Source organism: Xiphophorus hellerii, chromosome 1 (genome assembly GCF_003331165.1).
Source record: "Xiphophorus hellerii strain 12219 chromosome 1, Xiphophorus_hellerii-4.1, whole genome shotgun sequence".
In the NCBI taxonomy this organism is placed as follows: Eukaryota; Metazoa; Chordata; class Actinopteri; order Cyprinodontiformes; family Poeciliidae; genus Xiphophorus; species Xiphophorus hellerii.
Genome location: NC_045672.1, coordinates 4,001,867 through 4,021,109, shown reverse-complemented (window position 1 = coordinate 4,021,109; position 19,243 = coordinate 4,001,867). Strand labels below are relative to the sequence as shown.

Here is a 19,243-nt window from a genome sequence, read left to right as displayed (position 1 = left end):
CAAAGTCAAATGTTTCTTTTTTCATAATTGTTTAACGTCTAAAGTTAACACAATTACTTGATTGTGCTACGAAATGACACGTTGTGCCTGGAAAACACATATTACTGCCCCTGTGACTTTTTCAATAACCATTCTCTCCCAGAGTTACACGAGAGCAGTTGCAGTCTTCAAATGTTTCCATGAGTAACACCATCCGCCAGGCAGTGACAGATCTGCAGGAGTCTGACATGTTGAGCGAGAACAGAGCCAAGAGCCTCTCAGATCACTGAGGCCCTGATATATCCACCGGCCCTCAAGTGATGTTAACATCACGCCTGGCCTCTACGCTGGATACTTAGCTGTAGATCATGATTTAGAATTAACTCTGCTTTGTGCCTGAAGCCTAAATAGACACAGTGGAGACATTCCTATTTCTTAACAGACACTATTTTTCATTTTCTCATAGCTAGCAATCAGAGATAAATATACTAACAAATAAAGTGGCAACTGAAAGTCAAAAACTTCCTGCTCTTGTAGTTGAATAAGACGGGAAACAGAGCCAGCCCAAGGTATAAGTAAATGAAGCAGCTGCCAAGGATGTCCACACCTGTATGAGGCCCCAAAGAAAGAGACCTGAGTACAATCTGACAGTCTGTGGAGGATCCAAGAGACTGAGCTGATGGTGAGGACAGCCGAGACGTGGAGCTCATCACCAAACGTAAATAATCAAAAGCAGGAAGACACCTGCTGTAAATTATACTTTTGCACAAAGTAAAAAGTTGTACAAATGATACACAAATAGCGAGGCGTACCACCTGAGGAAAACATGGCATCTTCTGAAGAAAAAACAAACAAACATGTTTTGTTATTTTGTGATGGACTGTTAGCATTTTATTAGATTTAGAAAAATGACATATATTTCAATAATATGCCATTGTCTTTAAACATGCCAGGTCTCTCAAAGCTGGAAAATGACTGGAGCAGCACTGGTGCCCTTTAACCTTTGAAAAGGTTTTAACTCTCATGTTTTTCACTCAACTATATACGTTTTGTCCAAAGGTTTTATTCTCAGTTTTAATCACATAAATTCTGATTGAATTTGGTGAAAGTTCTATTTCAGAAAACATTTAAATGCAACCTTTGAATTGCTATTGTAATATTTTATTAGCAGTTCGATGCATTTTATATACAGATTTTTCTTTTCCAAATTGTCATTTAAAGAACAGTGCAAAAAATGTATAATTGTTTCATCATTTTACCCCTGGTGAACAGGTGCAGTTCTTGTCTTCATTTGCATAACTCTTTGGTTAGATGCCTAAAATGTTCCAGGAAGTTACAGGTTAATATGGCATTTTTCTTGGCAAAATAGCAAGTTTGTATTTTGGTTGGTAAATGTGACAAAAAGCCAGAAGGCACCCGTCGACACTTTTTAAATATATATTAGCCCCTAAACTGGTGGGGAAAAAGGCAGAGTATTCAAACAAACTAGATTTATCCTATGGATGGGATATCACCAGTTAAGGGGTTCGTACAAATCCAACAAGGTGCCTGTCAAGCACAAGACAAACCCGAATTTCTTTACAACCAAACATTCATTATGCTTAAAGTACATTAAAGTACATGCACTTAAACCCCTTCTGTCTTCTCTGCACATGTACATTAAACGACATGGTGCTTATCTAGTAGGAAACATCAGAGCTACAAGTGAGGACTTGAACTGATCTTCGTTTGGTGGGGTGGGGGGTCATGTGACGACGAGGCGCTGTGGTTATGATTTGTTTCCAGGAAATGTTACATATCTGCCACATCTGGAGGTTATAGTGATTAGCAGGAAAGCCCAATCTTTAACACATCTGAAAAAAAACACGTAAAATGCTCGAAAAATGTAAAATGATGTGTCGCTTGGGGTAAATTTCCAGGTGAGGGAATAAGATTACAGTATAAATGTACAGTATATGTACTGCCTTCTTACACATGTTATGTTCTTTTAATCCATGTTTGGTGTGTGAAGGCCAGCCAGATCATTTGTGAGTCAACTGTCCAGAGTTGCTTCGCAGAAGAATTCACATTGGCTGTGTAAGTGTGTGCATGGCAGGCCTGTATGCCAGAGGTCAGAGGTCAGCTGAAACGACTCTGGAACAGCAATGTCTTATAAAAGCATTTAAAGCATGTACAGGACTAACAGCTTCTATCCAGCTGATCCATCAGTGAAGCGTCAGTTGCAGCAGGCCTCAGTGATGGAGGTGAAGGGGGTCATTTAAAGTCTGGCTCCTCACAAAAGTTACACAACATGATATGTGATCAGGTGTCACGATACAACCAGCACATGAGGGGCCCATTTCGGCAATAACCGTTGTTTTTTTATTTTTTGGCAGATACAGCTTTCATAAACTGATCTGAGGATCAGTGTCTAATATTCACGTATATTTTTTCATGTGTACACAGTACATAACTGTGACAGTATGTGTAAATCACTATAGTTCATTTAAAAACAACTAATCCCCCTCAGGTTTTTAAGTTATGGTAAATCAGATAAGACATTTGTTTATGATTGGAAACGACACAAATTAAAATATTATCTTTATCCTGATATCAGATTTCAGTTTGGACTCTGGCTGCTTGAATGCATTAAGACAAGAAACATTGTTTACAAAAATATTTTGTAATTTTTTTATTAGGTGCTCTGGCTTTGAATGCTTTACAAGTTAGAACATTAAAATAGATATTTAAAATTGTTCCCCCCCCCAACATGAATTATGATAAACATATTTTTCATTGTTTTTCTTTTGGTAAATTGTCATTTCTATTTTTTTTCTAATCTGCCTAAATAGTCAATTTAATAGCAGTAAGAATAATAATTAAAAAAACATTGTTCCTATTAAGAAAAAATAAAAATAAAATACATGTCAGATAATCTTCTGTTAATTCTGTCACCATGTGGTTTTTTCCCCCTGTAAACCTGTGGAATTACCACACACATATAAATGTATTCACAAAGAGAATAAAAGAAAGAACTTTTTTTCAGTTCCTGGAGAGAAATCAGCTGAAATCAAAGTTAGCAGGTCTAAAAAAATCTGTGACTGGAAATTAACCATACAGTCTCAACTCTTGTTAGTAACATTCATGTACAATCATCCCTGGATCAATATCAGAATGAAATATTATTTCTGCCCCACTAATGGCGACACCCGGTAAATCACAATTTACCATGGGTAATAAAGATGTTATAACTGCTGTCTAAAACTACATTTATTATTTTAAACAGCTAATGTACATTACTGTACCTAAAACCAGTCCTTTATCAACTTTTCAAAGCAAAATAGTTTTATATATATGTATGTGTGTGTGTGTGTGTGTGTGTGTATAACTATCAATCCAATGCAGCATAAATATTCAGCTTTCATCTATTAATACACATATTCATGATTTTGCACCAAGTCATCTTTCCAGGGTTCGATAACATTCACATAGTCATCATCTTCATCATCTGTGCTTTCATCTTCTTCAGGTCTTTGTTCTGCTGCTCTAGGATCTTCTACACCAACAGTGACTTGTCCTAAGTTAATGTCTGCATCTTCATAATCATGATCATCATCACTTGTTGACTCTTCGTCCATCTCCAGTTTCTTTACTGAGCGAATTGCATCAATATTTTCATAGTCGTCCTGATCATTCTCGTCGTATTTTGTGTTTAACTGCTGGAAATACACTGAAACAAAACAAATATAGGGGATATGTGAATAAACACAAAGATAGATAGCAAGAATCTTAATTTAATGCATCTCTTGCTGAATACAGACTTTGGTTTTGGTCAGACGGTATGGGCTGTTTAGAGCAAAGTTTCCTCCTGCAGCGCAGACAGACTGCTAGAGACACCAGCAGGACCAGCAGCAGGATTCCACTGGAGACTGAGGAAACCAGCAGCAGTGAAGAGGCTAGGAGAGAAAACATTTGGTCAGTTTATGAATAGCCCTCATCATGTATCAGCCATCAGAGGAGATGGTGGTGTCTTATTCAGGCATTGGAGCAACAAGCCCCTTATATTTGGGAGCGATTATGTTTGCGGCGTCTTTGGGGAAATTGTAGTCGCCCATTTTCCAGAAGAGCTATGGATTCAACATGTTGGGATGAAACAAAACTTTTAATGGCCTGTGTGATACTATGAGAGCCCTGATGGAGCCTGCTGCACATTGTCCAAAAGACAACAAAAAACTGTTTCCACTGCAGTTTTGCTAAATACTGTACATCTGTTTCAGTATGGCTGAAAAACCAAGTCATTCTAGCACAGAAACTTTTACCAAAAAAATTTAGTTTTTTTCTAAATTGGAGTGTTTCCATTCAGCAAATTTATTTTCATAATTTCAATTTGTGCAACTTTCTGTTCAATGGAAATACAGCTGGTGTCAATGATGATATTACAGCAGGCAGAACTAAAGATTGAAAAGCTGAAGATGTTCAGGTTTATTTTGGGAGTGATGAGGACAGGTCAGATCAGGAATGAGTGGATCAGATGTGCTAGCTTTAGTTAAATGTGTTGGAGATAAAGACAGAGAGGCCAGACTGAGATGGTCAGAGAACATACAGTGACTACATCCTCTTGTGCTGAGGATGGAGCCGCAGCACAAAAGGTTGTGAGGAAGAGCACAAAAGAGAGGAGAATAGGACTAAATGGTGGTGTAAAAGATCTGAAAAAAAAACAGGCTTTAAACCAATTGAGCCATTACCTAGAAGGGAACCTCCTCATGAAGACAGTGACCTCTCCAGTCAACAAAGGCACAACAAGTTTTTAGGTTCAGGAGGAAAATACTTTTTCACACGGTGAAAGTTCAGTTGATAGTTCAGTGTTTCCCAAAACTGGTCCTCAAGGCTCCTTGTCTTCATGTTTTATGTGTTTCCTTGCTGCAGCCCAGGTGATTTCAACAGGTATGAGCTGAACTACAATCAGCTGAATCAGGCGTAGTAAAGCAGGGAAACATCTAAAACATGGAGGTCAGTGTGCCTTGAGAACCAGGGTTAGGAAACAATGTGACAGTTTGTCTCTTTTAATAAATAGAATAATTTTTTGAAAACATTTTTATTTTCTATCACCTTTAACTTTGTTTAATAATAATATTATCTTTCACAGGATGTAGAAATGTTATTTAACTCAAGTTTATCAGATTTAAATATTCTTCTCTCAAATATATATACAGTAGTTACTTACGTTTGACGATGAGACTAATGGGTTCTGTCTGAACAGAACTGAACTTCTGTGTAGCCATGGTAACCTCATACACACAGCTGTAGTTGCCCTGGTGTTCAAACTCAGCAGCTGGGAAGTTAAAGGAGGCTGAGTGTTTGACTGCTGGCCTGGTTTCTGTGATGTTGGAGCCGGAGAAGATGAGAGAGAAATCTCCCTGAGGATATCTGGGGTTAATGGAGCAAGTGAAGGAGAGGCCGTAACCCTTGGTAACCTCTGCTCCTCCTGGACCCCAAACCAACCCTGCATATGGTGACGTCAAGGAAATGTTGGGAATTTCCAGACTCACTGTGGATAAAAGATAGTTATTAGATTTTTTAGACATTTTTTTTTTCAAAAAGCTTTGTGGTGTTGCAACTCAATGTCACCTTTCTAGTTAGGCTTTAGAAGGTAAAAATACTAATGGCATACCTGGATGAGGTTCAGTTGAAAACAAGTTTCACAGGTTAGAAACTAAGATTCTGCAGCAAAATAAATAAATAAAAACTTTACTCTATTTTACTCTCTGATCAGTCTGACTGACTGGGTCACAGCAGGAGGAGTCATCCTGCTCTTTTCTCTTTTCTCATACTAACACTTGGAAAATTCTTCAGTAAGACTTTATGGACCCACAATTTAAGAGACTAAGAACTTGATGAACTCTCAGCTCCCAGAAAGAATTCTTGATCTTTGCCAGAAGACAAAACATTTTCATCAGCATGAGTTACAGTAACGCTTCACTTAGGGCAGAGGTCTCAAACTCCAGTCCTCAAGGGTCGGTGTCCTGAAATGTTTAGATGTGCCTCTCCTGCACCACACGTGAATAGAATAAATAGTTCATTAGCAAGACTCTGGAGAACTGATCTACACAAGGAGGAGGCAATTAAGCCATTTCATTCCAGTGTTTTGTACCTGTGGCACATCTAAAAATTGCAGGACAGCAGCCCTCGAGGACTGGAGTTTGAGACCTGACTTAGGGAGCTTGAGGTCAGACAGTAAAGAATTAAGGAGAGTTTCATTTAGTTTCAGAGCATGGATACTAGACAGACAGACAGAAATTTATTAATCACGTTGGGATTTTCGCTCAGGGAAATTGTACTCACTATTTCACTATTATGGTCATAGGGCCACCCAAAGTCTTTCAGAGGGCCACAAATGGCTCATGGGCCACATTTTGGACACTCCCGCTTTAGCTACTCTGGTGCATTGTCGTATATACATTATTATGTAAGTGTTATGTCCAGTGGTGTGTGCTCATAAAAGAGAAAATAGTGGAATATGTTTTTCTTCAAATGCTTATGGCTGTAGTAACAGTGTTTCACCAGCAGGTGGTGCAGGGAGACAGTGAATTATTGTTTGCTCCTCAGTTTCTCATAAACAGAAAACCAAATGATAACAAATTTTGACCATTTTCTCAACTCAGTGTCACTCTATGAGAACAGCTCTAGTGTCAGGTCTTCATACCTGGGCCACCCCAGAGTCTGAAAAGCAGCACTATGTGATCTGTACAATGAAGGACATGGACAACAATGGAGGACATGGACAACAATGGAGGACATGGACAACAATGGAAGCTCCGTTGAACAATCTGCTTCTGAATCTGTCAGTTCAGTGGCTGTTCTGTTGAGAGTTTCTACATATAGAAAATTGCTCCTGTGACGCCATCAGTGACTCCACTCCTTAGCCAACCAATGACAGTCAGTCTTTTGACATCAAGTTTTCAGCCCATCTTCATATATTTGAAACCCAAGTGAAGCAGATTCTTAAAAAATGGAAGTTGCAATAACTGTTGTAAGGCCACAATGAGTAGGCACTAGTACAAAAGGCCCAATAGTGACAGAGGTCAATGTTCTGGTCTGAAAAGTAGACGCCACTGATGTGGAGGAAGTGAGTTACAGCTCATTGTCAATGAGTATAACCCCAGTTTTGTTGCTGTTCAGTTGGAGAAAGTCCTGAATGTTCAGAGTTTGAGAGATGAATCAAATCATAGGATTCAATGACTTCAGATACTTTTCTCAAAAAGAGAATGCAATTTAAATTCATTATGCTGCTTACATTTCAGTATTAACAGACTTTATTTTGTCTTACCAGTTAGACGGACAGAGTCACTGAGGAAGGAGGCAAATGCTTGATTGGAAATAATTTTCTTGTACCAACACTGGAATTCTCCATCATGATCCAGAGTCACTTTAGGGATGTTGAAGGTAGTAGAGTTGGAACGTGATGACTGATTCATTCTGAATGAGTCTGAAGTCTTTTGGAGAGTAAATGTTTCACCCAAAAGTTCAGTTGCACAGGAACAAGTGATGCTGACTTCTTGTCCCCAGGTAAGTACAGCAGCAGGACTTATAGAGAGGCTGGGCTTTGGAATGCTCCCTGAAATATACAAAGTGGTGAAAAAATGATTTTGTAAAATATTTCTGATGTGATGCATTCCTTTTGAAAATGATTTATGCATAAATGAAGCCATATTGAAAGACAAATCAATACTGAGGGACTAGTTTATCAGTCTATTACAGTCTAGTTATGTCTACATTGACAGTCTGGACTTGATCTGTGTTTAAAGAGGTGAGAAGATTTAACAATGAAAAAAATATTAAAGTCTTGCACAATGAGCCTAGGATGTAGAACTGTGTGATAAACAGGGAGCTTAAACACAGAAGAGAAATGAAGTTTGCTGTGTTGTCCAAAGTATTCTAACTCACAATGCCACCTGAGTTTTGTCTGGACTGTGATATACTGTATTTCCATATTGTTGATTTGGATATAAACAAGAAATAATCTGTAAAGGCTGTTGGCCGATCCACAGACTTTACAGACTCTTCCATGAATTTATTGCCATATAAGGTTTTAGTTGGTTTTAAATAAAAGTGCTGAAAGTTTTCCCCAGACTTAGCAATCTTCAGCATATTTTACTTGCAACAGTTATTCAAAGGTTTTCTCACCTGAGCAGACCACACCAGCATCCTCTCTATGACGACAGTTGTGTGTCCCATAACCGTTGTGTCCACAGTTAGTTAGAGCGCTTTCACTTCCTGTACAGTTCACTTTATCAAGCCAGATTTGACCTGTTCCTGGACCAAAAACTGCTGATGAAGTGGCATTTAATGCTGAACCACAGGTTAACTGTCTGCAGACCACCTGAGCATCAGATAGATCCCAGCCGTTGTCACAGACTGTTCCCCATTGGTCGTCGTGGTTGATCTCAACTCTTCCAGAGCAGGAAGTTGATCCAATCAATCTGATCACAGAACCTGGTAACAGAACACAGATAAACTTTAGATTTCTGCTTTTGAAACATCTTCATTGGTTGGTTGGTTGGTTTAAAAAAAAAGAAAGAAAGCAAATCAAAAATCTTTTTATTGGTGTCATCATCTTTTGATTATAGCCTTTTAATTTAGGGATCTGCAACCTTTACTCACATGGCTCTGCATTGTGGCTCTTGATAACTAACCCAAATATTCTAAAGACTTGAGCAGTGCTTTAAATTGTAGAGTTCATACCAGTTTTTCACTCTAGTATTATGAACTATGTTCTTCATTGATAACATTAACAAAATTGATTTCCATTAAAGAAAATGTATTAATTCTATCTTGTGCAACATTTTGATGATGTTCTTTAAAACCTAAAAACAAACATAACATTGTTTTTCTTCAGTTTTAAAATCTAGATGATTGTTCTATAGAAGATAATGTAAAAACTATCGTTTGGAGGCATTTTGAGTCTCTAAAAACATGTTGCATTGCAGGACTGAGGGCAAAAATGGCACTTACTGTGGTAAAGGTTGCTAACCACTATTAAAATGTAAAAAGCAAATATAATAACTTTGCTCATTCATTTAAGCAAAGAATCTCTATATGCAATATATTAAAGCAATGGGGACTGATTATAAATGCTCAGTAACTTTAGCAGTGTAAAAGGAGTGAGAGTAATATTTATCATTTTCAACAGTATCAATTTTACAATGTCGGTTATTTTCTATTTTATTTTCAATTTTATTGTTTTACGAGTTTCTTTTTTATTTATTTTTGCTCAGTTTTTTATATTCTGTATTAATTTTATACATGGTTTTGTTATCGTGTTTAATTTTTTCTCATTTTGTATATTCTTTCTTGTAGCTTACTGTCACTTTTTTAAAATCATAAGTCGATTAAAAATGTACGACTTTAGGGGCGTGCCATGGTGGCATAGGGGATAGTGCGACCCATGTTTGGAGGCCTTGAGTCCTTGACGCGGCCGTCGCGGGCTCGACTCCCGGACCCGACAATATTTGCCGCATGTCTTCCCCCCTCTCCTGTCAGCCTACTTTCACATAAGGGACACTAGAGCCCACAAAAGACCCCTTGGAGGGATAAAAAAAAAAAAAGAAGTACGACTTTTACATCTTACATTTAAAAATCATGAATTTATCTATTTAAAAAACTATTTTTAAATATGATTTCAAAATGTATTTTTAAATCATATCCTTATGATTTAAAAATATATAATCTTCTTGCATCTCAATGGGAGAGCAATCACTTTTTCACACAAGGTTTGAAATTTTTTTCTCTCTTATATCTTGATTTAAAAACTGTATTTTCGGTTCACTTGTGTTGTCTTTGACTAATATTTAATAAATCTGTATGTAAGCAGTACATACACATACACGTCTTAGTGTGATTAACAGGCAAAAAAAAATTGTTTTTGCATGCATAAACCTACAATGGGGCAAACACTTGTTCCACACCACTATAGAACAGAAAAACAATGTCATCCAAGGGACCAGTGTACTCCTGCTAACACGAAAAGCTAATTTTGACTAAGAATTCATCACCTTTTCTGCCTGGAACTGGTCCCTGTTCTGAGCAATTACGATCTGCTATGATTTCTCTAATAAATTGCTAACTTAAAGAGCGGCATCAGAATGGCTAAGTCTGACTACAGGAGGAGGATAGGGGGCTACCTTGACAGTAACAACAGCAGGCAGGTGTGGCAGGGAATCCAGCATCTCACCAACTACAGGACCAACCTCGCAGCTGCGGAAGGCGACGCCACGCTGGCAGAGGAGCTGAACCTCTTCTTTGCCCGCTTTGAGGTGAAGCCAACAGAGGCAGCCACACTACACCAAGCGACCCACAACACCACACTCCTCGTTGTAGAGGAGCACGAGGTGAGGCGCACACTGCGGGCTGTCAACCCAAGGAAGGCTGCTGGACCTGATGGCGTCCCTGGACGTGTCCTGAAAGACTGCGCCGATCAGCTGGCTGGAGTCTTCACCAGGATCTTCAACCAGTCCCTAGCCCTGTCTACAGTCCCATCCTGCCTGAAATCTTCCGCCATAGTCCCCATACCCAAGAAACCTCACATCTCTTGCCTCAACGACTACCGGCCAGTGGCACTAACCCCTGTGGTGACGAAGTGTTTTGAAAAACTGGTCCGGGGTCACATCACAGCACTTCTCCCTCCTGGCTTTGACCACCACCAGTTCGCCTACAGAGCCAACAGATCCACAGAGGACGCTGTGATCACAGCCCTCCATGCTGCTCTGTCACATCTGGAGCAGCAGGGGAGCTATGTGCGGATGCTCTTTGTAGACTACAGCTCTGCTTTTAATACCATCCTGCCTCACAGACTGGTGGACAAATTGGGGAACCTGGGCCTCCCTCACTCCACCTGCATGTGGATTCTGAGATTCCTGACCAACCGACAGCAGAGAGTTAGGGTGAGAAAACATACATCCACTGCCCTCAGCCTTAGTACTGGCTCTCCACAGGGCTGTGTGCTGAGCCCCCTGCTCTATTGTCTGTACACATACGACTGCACCTCTGCCCACCACAGCAACACCATCATCAAGTTTGCTGATGACACCACAGTGGTGGGGCTCATCTCAGGAGGCGACGAGTCCGCCTATAGGGGTGAGGTGGAGCGGCTGTTGGTGTGGTGCAGGGAGAACAATCTGCTCCTCAACAACTCAAAGACAAAAGAACTCATAATAGATTACAGGAGGAATAAAACGGACATTACACCACTAACCATTGGGGGAAAATGTGTGGAGAGGGTATCTGATTTCCGTTTCCTGGGGGTCCACATTGAGCAGGGCCTCACATGGAACATGAACACCTTCAAGCTGATAAAAAAGGCCCAGCAAAGACTGTACTTCCTGAGGGTTCTCAGGAGGAACAACATCAAGGAGAAGCTGCTGGTGTCCTTCTACAAGTGCTCCATAGAGAGCATACTGACTTACTGTATCTGCGTATGGTATAACAGCAGCACTACGGCTCAAAGGAAAGCTCTCCAAAGGGTTGTGAATACAGCCCAAAAAATCATTGGCTGCCCTCTCCCCTCACTGGAGGACCTGCACAGTGACCGCTGTCTAAGAAAAGCACAACACATCACAAAGGACACTTCTCACCCCGGACATTCTCTGTTCACACTGCTGCCTTCAGGCAGAAGATACAGAGCAACCAGAATAAGAACCAACCGTCTCAGAGACAGTTTCTACCCGATAGCAATAACAAAACTAAATGCAATCAAAAACAACCATTAATCATCATGAATGATGTATGTGAGAATGTGGCTATTCTTAATTATTTGGTTTTTTTGTTTTTTTTTACCAGTTATTTGTTAATTCTTACATTGTGTGTGAATTGTGAGACAGTTATTTTTTGTTTTTAAGCATATGCACTGACTGATGGCACTTTTTAAATTTTGTTGTTCTTGTGACAATGACAATAAAGATTTATCTCATCTTATCTTATCTCTATCTTATCTTATCTTAGATATGAGTCACTTGACTTCCTTAATAAGCAAATGTGCAATTTTTCAATGCAATACATAAATTATTCTAAAATCTACAACTAAACTTAGGTTGAAATTTAGACCAATCAATAATAAAACTAAATTCTGAGCACAATAAGGCTATACAGTAGTTGCTAAAAGTTGTTCATTCATTCATTCATTAAACTAACCCTCTGTTGAACATATTATAGGGTGTAGCACAAAACATCTAATAAAGAACTCAAGATAGAAAGTAATCTAACCAATCTCAACACCAAGGAAGAATACATCAAATCTGTGTTCAATTTTAGTTCCAATTCCATCCAGAGATACTCAGAGAAATCAGTCACTGATGACGTAGTGGTGAACCGATAGTGGTTTCCCAGGCTGAGTAATTCTTCAGTTTGGGTACTTTCCAATTCTAAGTACCGCTACTGAGTAGCTAACAAGTTGGTACTGATGCATCACACAATAACTTTGTAAAAAAAGAATATATATGTTATGATTCTGGCCCGTCTGCCTGCTCTGTTTCCATACTAATCAAGTTCATCTGGTCCACCTGCACAATACCAAGCTGCAGTGCAATCAGGTTCATGCTATCCATCTTTCACCTGCAGTTATATTCAGCACTCAGGCAGTGCTGAATAGACAGTGCCAGATTTTTGAAAGCCTTTTGGTGTGAGTAGTTATTCAGCGTTACCTCCTTACTTGACTACGATCTCGAAAACGTTTATTGTCTCTTGGATTTCCCTGCCTTGCCTAGCCCATGTAGGACACTTCACTGGCTTCTGGTTTCTGAACACGACCCTGTTTCTTCCTCTCGACCTCTGCCTCCTGCCTCATCCCTGGATTTGTCTGCCTGATATTGTCTTCATGTGTCTGAAGTGTTTCTGTGCCCTGACTACCGATCCTAGCCTGACCCTAGAGAGCTAGGTCTCTTTCTGCCTCCCTGGTTCTGACCCTGCCTTGGCCTCTTGACCTCCGAATTCTGATTTTCCCTGGATTCATCACCTGCTACCTACAGCTGTGCTACCAGTGCTCATTCTCTGGATCAGTCTCCATCATGCAGAGCTGTTCTGTCCTCTACAACCAACACCCCAGAGACGACTCCTTGCCATCACTTTGCTGAGGAACCAAGAATCAGCCCCCGTTTTCCACGACACTTTAAAAAGGTTAGTAGCTTTTCTTGAGTCTTGTCCCCAAGATCACAAGCCACTAACCTGCTTCTGTTCTCAGAGGTTCCTGCCCCATCGTGGGTGGCCACCTGTCCCATACCCTGATTCTCATTTAAAAAAAAATTGCTTTCCAATTGTGTCTGACTGAAATTCTGGGTCCTCTGTTCTGAGCATTACAATATATTTTATTAGAACATGGTGTTTCATGTCTACAGTACCTCTGACTGTAGGCTTGTTTAGTCTTCAAATGCTTTATCCGATTACTCATTACAAGATGCATTTTTGCCAGAGTTTGGCTTTATGGTTCAAGACTGACCCAAAATTGGATTCTGTGGAACGAATAATAAACCTACCAAAGCCAAATGAGACTGAATGTACAATATAAAGTTGTGTTAAATCTACTTGGTATGGTCTAAATAGAGTATAGGCAGCTTAGCTGGTTGATGAACGTAACCAGGTAACAATCATTAGCTTGTAGGAAGTGCAGCAGAACACATGCACACAGCTTTGCCATGATAAAAATCTGATTTGCACTTGACTCACCCTGTGGTTACAAGTGACAAAATGGAGCTGGAAGATGCTAGAAATGGGAGAAGTTACACTGCTTACTCAAATCATGGTCTAAAAATGAAAACAGTAAAAGCTTAATTAAAATACTATGTTGGGTTTACTTAGGCCTCAGACTAGAGGTGCACCAATTGCAGTTTTCTGACCCATCGCCGATTACCGATTTTTAAAAAAGCTTAACATGCCCATTCTGATTTTGGCTGATACAATTTTTTTTTTCTGAAATGTTGCTCAATATAGCAAAAAAGTTGAGTGGGCAACAGTGGGGTAACTATTAATTGTAAACGTGCTGGTGGGCTGGTCTGTCAGCAAAACCTTTCTCACCTGGAGAGCAAAAGAGGACAGTGGATGATTCTTAGACATTTGCCAAGCTAGATGAGATCGGAGGATAAAATCGACTTCACGTAAAAATCAGCTGATCACCAATCTTCCAAAATGAAGTAAATTGGCACCAATAAATTGTTGCACCCCTACCTCAGACCTATAATTCATGTTTATTTTTCAGGGCGGATCTGGCTTGGACACATTGCCTATGGGCCTGAGTTGGACTGGATTTAATAAGCCTGATCTAAACAAAATGACATTTTAAATGCAATCAGTATAGCATTTTGTTATACCTGAGCAGACAACACCAGCGTCCTCATTGTGTTCACAGTTGTGTGTCCCATACCCTTGATGCTGACAGTTAGTTAGAGCGCTTTCATTTCCTGTACAGTTCACATCATCAAGCCAGATTTGACCAGTTCCTTCACCAGAAGCAGCTGATGAAGTGGCGTTTAATGCTGAACCACAGGTTAACTGTCTGCAGACCACCAGAGCATCAGATAGATCCCAGCCGTTGTCACAGACTGTTCCCCATTGGTCGTCGTGGTTGATCTCAACTCTTCCAGAACAGGAAGTTGATCCAATCAATCTGATCACAGAACCTGGTAACAGAACACAGATAAACTTTAGATTTCTGCTTTTGAAACATATTCATTGGTTGGTTTAAAAAAAAAGAAAAAAAAAAGAAAGAAATCAAAAACCTTTTAATTAGTGTCATTTTTTTAATTATAGCCTTCTTAATTTAGGGATTTGCAACCTTTACTCACATGGCTCTTTGGGCCCTGCATTGTGACTCTTAACTTAATAGAGTTAAATAGTGCCACTTTTTAATAAGTGTCACTACTAAAAAGCCTACCATACATACACAGAGAAAACCAAATGAGAATGTGCAGTATAAAGTAGGTCATTAGTCTACTAGGTACTACTATTAGTCTACTAATAAATTGGCTGGCTGATATATCATACAATTATACCTCATAATTACATGAGGTATAATTGTGACCGAGCTTAATTCAGGGCGGATCTGGCTCAGACAGATTGCCAATGGGTTTGGGTTGGACTGGATTTTATAAGCCTTATCTAAACTCTAAAAATGAAAAATGAAATTTTAAATACAATTAGTGAAGCATTTTTCTTTACCTGAACAGATCACACCAGCATCCTCACCATGACCACAGTTATGTGTCCCATAACCTCTGTGTCCACATCTGGTTAGAGAGCTTTCATTTCCTGAGCACCGAACATCATCAAGCCAGATTGGTCCATCTCCTTCACCAAAGTGAGCAGAACTCGTTGCATTGAGTGCTGTACCACAGCCCAGCTGTTGACAAACCACTTCAGCATCATCTATGTCCCAGTCATCATCACAGACCGTTCCCCAGGTATATCTATAGAAAACTTCAACTCTTCCAGAGCACTGAGTTGATCCAGGACCTGCCAACCTGACTGGACCTTTAACAAAATGTGACATTTTTATGTTAATATTCTCAGAAGAATGAAAGCGGTTTGCATGAACACTACAAATCCAATCATTTTCTGATCAGTGTACACGCCATATGCTCTACCTTACATTTTGTGTAAACAAAGAAGAAAAGTAAGTGTTCTGGCTGATATGTATAAACATTTCAAAATAGAAATTTTAAATGCTATTTTGTAAAGCATTTTTTCTTTACCTGAACAGATCACACCAGCATCCTGACCATGACCACAGTTGTGTGTCCCATAACCTCTGTGTCCACAGCTGGTTAGAGAGCTTTCATCTCCTGAGCACCGAACATCATCAAGCCAGATTTCTCCATCTCCTTGACCAAAGTGAGCAGAACCAACTACTGCACTGATAGCTGTACCACAGCCCAGCTGGTGACAAACCACTTCAGCATCAGCTATGCCCCAGCTGTCATCACAGACCGTTCCCCAGGAATTGTTGTAGTAAACTTCAACTCTTCCAGAGCACTGAGTTGATCCAGGACCTGCCAACCTGACTGGGCCTTTAACAAAATGTGACATTTTTATGTTAATGTTCTCAGAAGAATGAAAGCGGTTTGCATGAACACTACAAATCCAATCATTTTCTGATCAGTGTACACGCCATATGCTCTACCTTACATTTTGTGTAAACAAAGAAGAAAAGAAAGTGTTCTGGCTGATATGTATAAACATTTCAAAATAGAAATTTTAAATGCTATTTTGTAAAGCATTTTTTTCTTTACCTGAACAGATCACACCAGCATCCTGACCATGACCACAGTTGTGTGTCCCATAACCTCTGTGTCCACAGCTGGTTAGAGAGTTTTCATTTCCTGAGCACCGAACATCATCAAGCCAGATTTCTCCATCTCCTTGACCAAAGTGAGCAGAACCAACTACTGCACTGATAGCTGTACCACAGCCCAGCTGGTGACAAACCACTTCAGCATCATCTATGTCCCAGTCATCATCACAGACCGTTCCCCAGGAATTGCTGTAGTAAACTTCAACTCTTCCAGAGCACCTAGTTGATCCAGGACCTGCCAACCTGACTGAACCTTTAACAAAATGTGACATTTTATGTTAATGTTCTCAGAAGAATGAAAGCGGTTTGCATGAACACTACAAATCCAATCATTTTCTGATCAGTGTACATGCCATATGCTCTACCTTGCATTTTGTGTAAACAAAGCAGAAAAGAAAGTGTTCTGGCTGATATGTATAAACATTTCAAATTAGAAATTTTAAATGCTATATATAAAGCATTTTCTCTTTACCTGAACAGATCACACCAGCATCCTGACCATGACCACATTTGTGTGTCCCATAACCTCTGTGTCCACAGCTGGTTAGAGAGCTTTCATCTCCTGTGCACCAAACATCATCAAGCCAGATTGGTCCATCTCCTTGACCAAAGTGAGCAGAACCCGTTGCATTGAGTGCTGTACCACAGCCCAGTTGTCTACAAACCACTGCAGCATCATCTATGTCCCAGTCATCATCACAGACCGTTCCCCAGGAATTGTTGTAGTAAACTTCAACCCTTCCAGAGCACCTAGTTGATCCAGGACCTGCCAACCTGACTGAACCTTTAACAAAATGTGACATTTTTATGTTAATGTTCTCAGAAGAATGAAAGCGGTTTGCATGAACACTACAAATCCAATCATTTTCTGATCAGTGTACACGCCATATGCTCTACCTTGCATTTTGTGTAAACAAAGAAGAAAAGAAAGTGTTCTGGCTGATATGTATAAACATTTCAAAATAGAAATTTTAAATGCTATTTTGTAAAGCTTTTTCTTTTTTACCTGAACAGATCACACCAGCATCCTGACCATGACGACAGTTGTGTGTCCCATAACCTCTGTGTCCACAGCTGGTTAGAGAGTTTTCATTTCCTGAGCACCGAACATCATCAAGCCAGATTGGTCCAAATCCTTGACCAAAGTGAGCAGAACTCGTTGCATTGAGTGCTGTACCACAGCCCAGCTGTTGACAAACCACTTCAGCATCATCTATGTCCCAGTCATCATCACAGACCGTTCCCCAGGAATTGTTCTGGTAAACTTCAACTCTTCCAGAGCACCTAGTTGATCCAGGACCTGCCAACCTGACTGAACCTTTAACAAAATGTGACATTTTTATGTTAATGTTCTCAGAAGAATGAAAGCGGTTTGCATGAACACTACAAATCCAATCATTTTCTGATCAGTGTACACGCCATATGCTCTACCTTGCATTTTGTGTAAACAAAGAAGAAAAGAAAGTGTTCTGGCTGATATGTATAAACATTTCAAAATAGAAATTTTAAATGCTATTTTGTAAAGCATTTTTTTCTTTACCTGAACAGATCACACCAGCATCCTCACCATGACCACAGTTGTTTGTCCCATAACCTCTGTGTCCACAGCTGGTTAGAGAGCTTTCATCTCCTGAGCACCGAACATCATCAAGCCAGATTTCTCCATCTCCTTGACCAAAGTGAGCAGAACCAACTACACTGATAGCTGTACCACAGCCCAGCTGGTGACAAACCACTTCAGCATCATCTATGTCCCAGTCATCATCACAGACCGTTCCCCAGGAATTGTTGTAGTAAACTTCAACCCTTCCAGAGCACCTAGTTGATCCAGGACCTGCCAACCTGACTGAACCTTTAACAAAATGTGACATTTTTATGTTAATATTCTCAGAAGAATGAAAGCAGTTTGCATGAACACTACAAATCCAATCATTTTCTGATCAGTGTACACGCCATATGCTCTACCTTGCATTTTGTGTAAACAAAGAAGAAAAGTAAGGGTTCTGGCTGATATGTATAAACATTTCAAAATAGAAATTTTAAATGCTATATATAAAGCATTTTTTCTTTACCTGAACAGATCACACCAGCATCCTGACCATGACCACAGTTGTGTGTCCCATAACCTCTGTGTCCACAGCTGGTTAGAGAGTTTTCATTTCCTGAGCACCAAACATCATCAAGCCAGATTTCTCCATCTCCTTGACCAAAGTGAGCAGAACCAACTACTGCACTGATAGCTGTACCACAGCCCAGCTGGTGACAAACCACTTCAGCATCAGCTATGCCCCAGCTGTCATCACAGACCGTTCCCCAGGAATTGTTGTAGTAAACTTCAACTCTTCCAGAGCACTGAGTTGATCCAGGACCTGCCAACCTGACTGAACCTTTAACAAAATGTGACATTTTTATGTTAATATTCTCAGAAGAATGAAAGCGGTTTGCATGAACACTACAAATCCAATCATTTTCTGATCAGTGTACACGCCATATGCTCTACCTTGCATTTTGTGTAAACAAAGAAGAAAAGTAAGTGTTCTGGCTGATATGTATAAACATTTCAAATTAGAAATTTTAAATGCTATTTTGTAAAGCATTTTTTTCTTTACCTGAACAGATCACACCAGCATCCTCACCATGACCACAGTTGTGTGTCCCATAACCTCTGTGTCCACAGTTGGTTAGAGAGTTTTCATTTCCTGTGCACCGAACATCATCAAGCCAGATTTCTCCATCTCCTTGACCAAAGTGAGCAGAACCAACTACTGCACTGATAGCTGTACCACAGCCCAGCTGGTGACAAACCACTTCAGCATCATCTATGTCCCAGCTGTCATCACAGACTGTTCCCCAGGAATTGTTGTAGTAAACTTCAATCCTTCCAGAGCACTGAGTTGATCCAGGACCTGCCAACCTGATCTGACCTATAAGAACAAAATTCAACATATTCAT

The 19,243-nt window shown here is 39.9% G+C and overlaps 1 protein-coding gene across 1 annotated transcript in view; it reads right to left on the bottom strand.

The window, feature by feature from the left end:
- LOC116719697 (deleted in malignant brain tumors 1 protein-like) overlaps positions 1–19,243 on the bottom strand; it is a 20,587-nt gene extending 1,344 nt beyond the window's left edge. The window contains exons 1-14 of the mRNA XM_032562308.1: positions 18,901–19,243; positions 18,352–18,678; positions 17,820–18,140; positions 17,298–17,606; positions 16,764–17,075; positions 16,230–16,544; positions 15,675–16,007; positions 15,160–15,471; positions 14,313–14,621; positions 10,206–10,392; positions 8,143–8,498; positions 5,183–5,461; positions 3,780–3,914; positions 3,578–3,688 (exon numbers count right to left, since the gene is read on the bottom strand). Coding sequence (XP_032418199.1) covers positions 3,578–3,688; positions 3,780–3,914; positions 5,183–5,461; positions 8,143–8,498; positions 10,206–10,392; positions 14,313–14,621; positions 15,160–15,471; positions 15,675–16,007; positions 16,230–16,544; positions 16,764–17,075; positions 17,298–17,606; positions 17,820–18,140; positions 18,352–18,678; positions 18,901–19,243 — 3,949 coding nt within the window. The remainder of the gene's footprint in view (positions 1–3,577; positions 3,689–3,779; positions 3,915–5,182; positions 5,462–8,142; positions 8,499–10,205; positions 10,393–14,312; positions 14,622–15,159; positions 15,472–15,674; positions 16,008–16,229; positions 16,545–16,763; positions 17,076–17,297; positions 17,607–17,819; positions 18,141–18,351; positions 18,679–18,900) is intronic.